Here is a 9,462-nt window from a genome sequence, read left to right as displayed (position 1 = left end):
CGCTTTCCTCTGCCCTCTCCCCAAATCTATGTTCTGTGGAGGGAAAGGGTGTTGTGTGGGGAGGAAGGATGGATCTTTGTGGTGGCTGTGGTTCAACCTGCCCCACAGAAAAAAAAACCAGCTCCTGCCTAGGTGGCTGTGAGCCTCTGGGAAGTGAGTTCCATGGCCTGTGAATCCTGCCATTCCTTTTGATGGTGTTTCATAAGCAGCAGTGTTACTGACTGCTCCCCTTCCCTCAGACCATGGTTACACTCCTCTTGCACCAGGCACCTCCTGAAGGTCGAGTCTGAGGCTTTCAATTTGTTGCCTCAAACTTGGGCTGGTACCTCCTGGGTTCCAGCTCACCAAGCTTCTCAGGGTATTAAGATTGGACCTCACGTGAATTATCCTGCTCACAGTGCTCGTGCAGCTGAAGTCCTGGGCAGCTGAGGTCTTCTTGTGTTGTTGGGAGTGAACCAGAGCCAGCTCTTGCCCTCAGCCGTGCAGCTTTCCCCACACCAGGCAGGTTGAGTTGCCCACCAGTGTTGTGCAGCACTTCACCTTCATATGGGACCCACATTTTACTTCCCCAGGAAGAGTGTGGGCAGTAGCACTTGGCCTTCAGCTGGTGAGTCCTGTTGACCATCCTTTTTGCCATTTGCCTCCTGACAGAGAGCAGAAGAGCCTTTGGCAGGTCGTGTGTGAGGACCTGTGTTCCTTACAGCCCTCGGAGGGGTGTGCATCACTTTCTTCTCTCTTCTGCCTGGCTTCCTGTGGAAATGAAGCTTTTTCTGTCTCACTTTCTCTCTGCCAACCTGTCCAACCCTGGCCTGTTGACTTTTTGAATCTGTTGGCCAGTTTTAGTCCAATTTAACAGTGAGGCAGATGCCTTTAATGATACTAAGGTTCTACCACTGCAGCCAGATAGAGAGATACTAAGGTTCTACCACTGCAGCCAGCTAGAGGAGAGAGGTGTAATTAATGTCTGTGTTGATGAAAAGGCTTCAGCTTTTGAAGTGTGTGCTCAGCTTTTTCTAGGGGCCAGTTTTAGTCCAATTTAACAGTGAGGCAGATGCCTTTAATGATACTAAGGTTCTACCACTGCAGCCAGCTAGAGGAGAGAGGTGTAATTAATGTCTGTGTTGATGAAAAGGCTTCAGTGTGTGCTCAGCTTTTTCTAGATTTTCAGGCTTTATTAGCTCTATTGTGAATGAAACTGCCTATTTTTGTATTGTGCAAGCACCACTGTAGTGCTTTAATAAGTGGCTTGGCTTCTGTGGTTTCTCTTGCTGTCAGGCATAAGAGCCCTAATGAGGGTTCAGGATGCCACTGAGCATGGCAATATAGAGCTGATCATACCAAATATCAGTGTTACTAATTCTGGGAGGTAGTAGAGCTGCATGAGGACACAGATCTCTCCTTTCCCTGCTCCTCCTGACCTCAGCTCCATACCTCTTCCCATCTAGCATCTGCTGCCTGGGGTCTCCACCCTGAAGCAAAAGTTACAGAATCTTGGGCTGCTGACACTTCTCCATGCCAGAAAATTCTCCTTGTATTCTCTAGCCCTCCCCTTTACCAGCTTCTCTCCTACTTTCTTAGGTTTTTCTCCTTTAACTTTCCAGCAAAATATGGGAAAACAAATCAGTTTTGCCACATGGACCAAAAAGAAAACACAGAGAAAAATTATTTACCTGAAACTCCAAAAAGTATGTGCTGAAGTTGAAGCTGCTGGTCTCAGGGGGCCAAATTTTTGTGCAGGAGTCAAACAGCAGAAGCATACATTGTTTAAATTTATAAAAGGTATCAGGAATCTGGTTAAATATGATGCATGTGCAAGTTCAAAGCTTTCAGGCTTTAGATCACTGCCTTAATTGCCTTTTAGACTTGAGGTTTAGAACTGACCTGTCAGCCTAAAATAGGCTGGTTTTATTTTGAGTTATGAGTCTGAGGCAGAAATGGCAAGTAAGATGATGGATAGTCCAGTAATGCAAGTCTTTTTGAACATTCCAGGCTTGATAATGATGCTTAGAGATGATCTTGGTCGAGTTCCTGAATAAGTATGCAATGAGTGTATTCTCTTTTTTCCTGTAGCAAGAGATTTAAGCACTAATTTAAGTGTAGTCAGCAGTCATGACTCAGGCTGCCTCCAGCTTTGTCTCTGGTGGTACCTTTAAATTCTGTTTAGACTTTTATGTTCTTCTGGTCATACAAGTGGTTCCAATCAGCAACTGGAAATAGGAAGGTAGCCACAAATAATTGTGAGAAATGGATAGGATGGATATATGTGTCTATGTGCACACAGTTCTATAAGCTTTTATTTCATATTTTTCATGAATCCTAATTTTTTTTTCCCCTACTCTATCCCCTAGTTGTACATGTGATGAGTTTGCAGACTGGTCTTAGGCAACTCTTCCTGCTGGATGTTTTTTATTACTCTTATCATGGATTACATTTCCTAATCTGTGAAGTATCAAAATCACTGTAAAATGGGACATAGAAATCACTGAATTCCACAAACACACAAATGATTTTTCTTTTCATAAATGAGTTTTTCTGCTGGAATACAGGAAACTGCAGGGGATCTGCAGACACTTTCCCAAACAGTTGGCTGAGTATTGATCCTAACCAGTGAAAGACCCAAAATGAAGTATGGGGTGAACCTTCCTTTCCAGATTTAGAATATGCAGTCCTGACATTGGCTTCACATCTGCAAAAGTTCTTTGAAGAGCATAACATGGAGACGTGGAAAAGGGGGAGCAAGGCAAAGAGGGGGAGGTTCCCCTTTGAAATGTGGATGACCTTTGGGTTCCTTTGCTTTTTGTTGCAGTGAAATGAAGCAGAAGCTGGATGAGGAGGGCAACAAGTGCAGCATCCTCTCCAAGCAGCAGAAGTTCAACGAGCGCTGCTGCATCCGCTGCTGCTCCCCCTTCACCTTTCTCCTCAACAGCAAGAGGCAGTGCCAGGACTGCAAGTACAACATCTGCAAGGGCTGCAGCTCCTACCAGAAGAAGGAGAAGGCTTGGATTTGTAGTGTCTGCCAGCAGGCAAGGTAAGGAGCTGGATGGAGTTCAGCTGTGGCCTGACCTGAGCTTCTCCTCCTGTCTGTCCGTGGTTGGTGCTGGTGGGCTAGGACACAGTGTACCTGTTCCTGAGGTGTCACCTGCCTGGGCTTTGTGGAGAGTAATGTGTTCTGAGAGCTTTGGTTGTGTGTTGCCTTTCCCAGGCTCACTGAGCTGGCCTGGTGAATCAGCAAACAGTCATTGGACTTAGCTTCAGCAGGGCTGGGATCTCCTGAGCTGCCTGGGTTGCTGGTGGAACCCGAGTGCAGATGGTGGTCAGGCAGTTAATTGTGCTGCAGCAGATCTCACTAATGAGTGGGGAGTAGAAGGAGGAATATTGCTGAGTAGAAGGAAGAATATTGGTGAGCAGGTCATCAATGCAGTGATGTAGCACTGAGCAAGGCTGGGGCAAGAGGGCTGAATGAAATAACCCTCAGCTGAGATACACTGGATAATTTTTACACGCCTAAAGTGTTGCAAATGCAGAACTGAGCATGTTAATTTCCACCGCTACTCTTCTTGGTTTATTATTATCATTTACACAAAGCTAACAAAAGCAAATCCATTTTATTTCACATCCACAACCAACAAGTTACAAAGTGTTGGTTAGAGAGTATCAACAAAAACATGCCTGAAACAGCACCTGGGAAGTGTTGACATTTCTCCCACACACCCACCCCCCTTCTTCCTTTAGCTGAAAGTGGTCACCAAGTTCATTTAGAAAGAAAAACACAGACAATTTTGCTGTTCCTCAAAGATCAGCATCTCCAACAGACCTTGTCCTTACAGCCTCTAACAGTTTCCCCAGTAACCTCTCACATCAGCAGGTTCCTTCTATCTCCCCATGAACATCTCTACATTTTTCCTATGAACTAATATTGAGCTTTAAAAAAAATTCTGATAAAGTGAGTGACATGTTTAGCAGGATTTAGTATCTTGTTTCATCAGGAAAAAAAAATTTGAAGCACTTTCTCTGTGAAAAGATTTAAATTTTCATAGACTCATAGAATGTTTTGGGGTGGGAAGGGACCTTTCTTGGGCATCTCATCCAACCCCCTGCAGGGAGCAGGGACATCTGCAGCTAGAGCAGGTTGCTCAGAGCCCCATCCAACCTCCCCTGGGATGGTTCCAGGGATGGGGCAGCGACCACCTCTCTGGGCAGCCTGGGACAGGGGCTCAGCACCCTCAGTGTCAAACATTTCTCCCTTCTCTCTGGTCTAAATGTTCCTGCTTTCTGTTTAAACTCCTCACCCCTTGTCCTGTCCCAACAGGCCCTGCTGAAAAGATTGCCCCCAGCTTTCTGACAGGCTCCTTTAAGTCCTGAGAGGCTGCAATGAGCTCTCCCTGAAGCCTTCTCCTCTCTGGCTGCCCAAGCCCAGCTCTCTCCTGCTGGGCTCCCAGCAGAGGGGTTCCAGCCCTCAGAGCATCTTTGTGACCTCTGGGCACAGTCCAACAGGTCCATGCCTTTCACATACTACAGACTCTGGTCCTCCTGGTTTTTGAACGTTGCTGACTGAGGCAGCTGAGCAATTGTGACAAAAGTGAACATTTCTTCTTTGTCTTTCCCCTTAGTGGGAAACCTGGGGTGGAGACAAGAGCCAAGGCCCTTCCCAAGCCTTTGTGTGCCCACCAAAGACTCGTTGCTCCTCTTTGTTTCCCATCAACACTCCTGTTTACACTTTTCCATAGGATCTGTGGATGAAGCATGTGCCCTTTGACACAGGGCCATAAAATCATCTTCATCCCAAATAGACAATGCCATGTGTCCAGATTCCAGCCTCTGAACCCAAAAGGGGGTTGTATGCTGCACAGCACGTGGTCCTTCTCTGCCTTTTCCCTTGGATAACCTGCACACACCCCATTTCCCCAGTGAGGAGGCAGAATGCCAGGAGGGTCTTTTCCAGCAGTGCAGAGAGCTGTGGGGCCAGGTCATTCAGCCATGTCACATTCCTCCTCTTCCTCCCACTTCTCCTCAGTTCACCCGTGAGAGCAGCAGCAGAGGCAGCCAGGCTTGTGGATGCTGAGGAGCTGCACTTGAAAACAGTGTTTGCTGAGCCCACAAAAAAAAAAGTCTCAGGAGAATTCTCATTTCAGAAGAAAAATCTGTAGCTGTACTATCAAAATGCTGTTCCTGGCCCTCAATGTCAGGGCTTTTCCCCCAGTCCTTTGTAGCCCCCAAAGCCACCCACCTGTACCTCCATTCTGAACGTTTTCTCTGTTTGAGACCTGAGACATGGCTTGAGTTATTTGTCAGTCAATAAATTAACTCACTAACACTGCTGCTAATCATTCCATGATCTGGTTGATCGACTGGACTCACAAACCCCCGTTGGGAGAAGCAGGGGCTGGACTTCCTCAGGAGCTGCTGAGCTGGTTTGCTTTCATGTGGGCTTCTTTTGATGGACTCAATGATCTAAAGGTCTTCTCCAACCTGAACGACTCTGATTCTGTTTTGTCCATGGGAAAACAGCCCAGTCTGTGAGTTCCTGTTGAGCTCCTGCCCCTCCCCAGCTCCTCTGCTCGTGCCTTTTATTTTTTCCTTTAATAAGACAGCACAAGTTGTGGAGGTGGTTCTTGGTTTAGCTGCTGCTTGTCTGCACATCTCACTGCCCAACAGGTATGGAGGTAGAACTATCTCACAGAGGATTGCATTTTCAGGTGGTTCTCCTTTTTTCTCCCCCTCTTGTATGTTTTCATTTAATTCTACAAGAGTTAATATTGCAATTATCTACTGAGCAGAAAGAGACTAACTGGAAAAATACGAAGATACAGAGTTCAGGCTGCCTGTAATGATCTGTTTGTGCTCTCCAGCTCTGCTCCAGAGCAGTGCTTCAATAATCCTGAGCTTTATTTCTAGTATGTCTTTTAGAACCTGTCAGACCATTCTCTGATGTCAGCAGCAGTCTCGTGCTGTACAAAAGGCTATAAAGCCTTTCAGCTTAAATTGGTTTTGGAAAGATGGTTCACCTCATGCATTAGAGCTTGAGACTAATTAGGTTAATTGCTTGGAAGATACATTTTGTTTGTCTGCACATATGGAAGCTCTGAAAAGTTGCTGTATGATGTGGGGATCAGAAGCAATGGCTTGGGGATGGTTGATTTTTTTTTGGAAAGCAGTGTATAAACATCCCTTGGGTTTGGATTTAAAACCCTTCTAGGAGCCCCTTTAGCCCATTTCTTTTTGTTTTGTTTCCATACTCCCAATTTGAGTGCTGCTTTACAAAAAAAAAAGGCATCTAAGATAATATCATTTATCTTCATAGACTCTCCATCCAGAGTTGGTTTGGAATGTTCTTTACATTTTCTTTTGAGTTTATTGTAAGGTAAGGTTCTAACTAGACCCCAACCTTTTGCATCAGTAGCAAATGTAATTGCCTTACTGGAACGTCAAAAATTAATTAGAATTAGATTTATTAGATAGGCATTAGATTTTTTTTTAATGTACATTACAGTAATACTTGAGGAAAATTTATTAAGGTCCAGTCTAGCTGTGGTGCCTTGTACGTTTGTCTCTGGCCTGTATTGAGATTGATGCTGATGTAAAAATGGAGAAATGCTTCTGATAACATGAAAATGGCACCAGAAAATATGAAACTGGGCTCGGTGGGCAGACAGAACATCCTTCAAAGGGACTGGAGCTTTGCCAGAGCCAGGAACTAAATAACCCAGAACCAGTCCTAAATAAAATCTTTATATTTCAGATGGTTTTGTTGGGAGGGGCCAGTCACTGTAGTGTGCTTTAATGTGGTAAAGATGATGGGAGATGTGATTCTTCTGCTTAGCTGGTGCAAGATTTAGTGGGAAAACTCTTTACAGTCTCTACATGAAAAAAGCCAACCCCAAAATGTGGCAAAACCTTTGGATGGTGCTTGGAGGAGAAGTTCTCCCAGCTAATAACTGAACTGTGTATTTGTTTGTTGATGCATTTGGCTGTAACAAAACAGTTGGTTTCAGGATTTAGTTGTGGGAAGCTAATGAAGATGGAATGCTGCTTAGCAATCTTGTTTTGCTTTCCAGCAGGCTAAACCATCTGGTGAAAGGAAGCTGAAGGATCTTTTAGGTGTTCTGCTGCAGCTTTCTGCACACTTTGGTGAGAGCTGCGTGTTTCTGCTGCCTGAGGTCCTTGCCTGACATTAGAGAGAACTTCTCCAGAACTTGGAGGCTGTGGCTGGCGTGTAAATGCCAGGCAATGTGTTTTTCCTCCTGAGCAGAGCTGTGGAGGAACATTAACATAGGAGAAACGACCAGGTTTCAGCTCTGCCACGTGCACGTCGCCTTCCCTGCACCCACGTGGGCCTTGTTCTGCTTTTTCAGAAGCCTTCTGAGTGATCCCATTCATTCTGTACTTAAAGGGTTTACTAAACTTAGGTAAATAGTGGTGAAAATGATTTTTCTCAGCTGTATGAACTTCTAGGAACTGATGTTCCTTTCAAAAATGCCAGCTGCTCTATTCCAATTTTCTTCCTCCTCCTCCTCCTCCCACCACTCTCTCTCTGGTTTGTGTCCTGTCTGTTGATCTCCTTCTCCTTAGATCCCAGTGGATCCCAGATCCCTTCTGCTTTCAGCACCCACGAAGAGCAAAGCTGATAGCTTGGGTTTTGCACAAGAGCCAGGAGCAGGCTTTGGGTTATTGAGTTGTTCCTTAGCCAGAGGAGGAAGAGGAGGAGGAGGAGAGAGAGAAACATGCAAGCTGGTTGCTTTGTCAGGCTGATCTCTGCTGAGTTTTTTGCTATCCTGATCTGTCTTAATTATTTCTCAGGTATGCACTGTGGAGAATTCCAGTTCTACTGGACAGAACCAAGGTGTACTTGCAGGACGTGCAGCAGCCTGCAGTGCCTCACCCAGCGTGGGGCAAAGTGTCCAAAAATGGAACAGGAGAGCAGGAAAGGCAGGCCCATGAGAAGGGTGAAACACAAGTGCTAATTAGGTGATCTTTGGAGCTTTAAGTAGCCTCGGAAGTGAGCTGAGCCTGTGGCTGAGTGCCTGGAGGGCTAATCTGTGGTTTAGGAGCTCTGAGTTCCAGCTTGAGCTGTTCACCTGATTGTCAAGTGACCTTGGGGAAGTCTCCGTGTGCAGAAGGGATTTAATGATGCTGAGGGCAGTGGTGGAGCAGTTCAAGGCTGTGAAGTGCTAAGTGTTATTCATGTGGTGTTGTTACAGGGGGTTTGCTGCACTCAGCACAGTTCAAACCTTTCCTTTGGGTCATGCAGTAGCACAGAAAAGCCTGTGCTTGGATTCTTGTAGGGAATGCAGAAGGACAGACTGTCACAGCTTTATTTTCCACGTTAATGTGTAAATTCTTGGCTGTGTTTGGCCCCACCTGCCTTCTACAGGTCCTAGTAAGAGAAGTTACCAAGGGAGAACATCAACCCTACGTTGGGTTGGTGGCAGTCAGGGAAGATGCAGGGTTCATGCTGGTCGAGCAATGGACAACAAGAGATGGCAACATCTAATTAAAGGACTCAAATATACAGATATGTCAAGTAGTAGGGGGTTGCAGGCCAAGATTTTCTTCCAAAAATGAGGAAAAAAACCAAAGTTGTGTCATCATCTTAAAGGTCTCTTCCAACCTAAACGAGTCCATCCATCCTGGGTGCTGTGGTGGGTTTTTTGTGGCTGACAGAGGAGATGAGATTTTCCCTTCTGACAGCACCTTGGGAATATCCTTGGGAAACACCAGCTCTTGAAGCAGTCTCAGGTAGATTTGGGATAGAGGGGGCTGGGTTTGAGACCTACAAAACTGTAGTTCTCCATTCTGTGCTGTGTGTTTAAATACCACATATTCCACTTTCAGAGTTTTCCACTTGCCACCAAAAAAAAAAGAGAAGGTGGTTCTGGCAAGAGAAACAGCAACACAATGGAGTGGAAGGAGATTGACAGGAGCAGTAGAAGGAGGAGGGTGGGGGGAATTGCACGATTATAGTCTGCAAAATGAGTCATGTAACGTGTCATGGTGATTCCCAACTGCCAATTAAACTGCAGGAGGGATTAGCAACACTGGGGGGGAACGTTCAGGAGCCTGAGCAACACTGCCAGTGTAGAACTGGCAGATCATTTGACAGATACCTGCCTCACACACCCTTCGCTGCAGTATTCCAGTGCTTGAGGTTATCAGTCCCATCAAAACCAGATCTCCAGCCCATGTGTCTGCTCCTTCAGCTCACCTCTGGCAGGGAGGTGATAATTCAGGCTGGAAATGACATCTGGAGGTCTCCATCCCAGTCCTCTTCTCCAAGCAGGACCAGGAGGAGATGGCTTTTCCAGTCTGGTTTAGAAGGTTTTCAAGGATGCAAATCCTGCAGCTTCTCAGGACCCTTGTCCCAGTTTTTTGACCACCTTTGTGGTGAATAAGTGATTCCACAAACCTGATCAGGATTTCCCATGTCCTCGCTTGCTTCCACAGCCTCTTGCCTCTCCCTGGACA

General features: G+C 45.9%; 1 protein-coding gene across 1 annotated transcript in view; it reads left to right on the top strand.

Moving 5' to 3' along the window:
• Positions 1–2,806: 2,806 nt before the first annotated feature.
• Positions 2,807–9,462, top strand: part of MYRIP (myosin VIIA and Rab interacting protein) — a gene marked incomplete at its 5' end in the record, with an annotated part of 65,904 nt that continues 59,248 nt past the window's right edge. Inside the window, one exon of the mRNA XM_008939597.1 lies at positions 2,807–3,028. Coding sequence (XP_008937845.1) covers positions 2,807–3,028 — 222 coding nt within the window. The remainder of the gene's footprint in view (positions 3,029–9,462) is intronic.

The sequence above is a fragment of the Merops nubicus genome, unplaced genomic scaffold, assembly GCF_000691845.1.
Source record: "Merops nubicus isolate BGI_N331 unplaced genomic scaffold, ASM69184v1 scaffold8484, whole genome shotgun sequence".
Classification (NCBI taxonomy): Eukaryota; Metazoa; Chordata; class Aves; order Coraciiformes; family Meropidae; genus Merops; species Merops nubicus.
The sequence above is the reverse complement of the archived record's forward strand: the minus strand, read 5'-3'. Positions and strand labels throughout refer to the sequence as shown.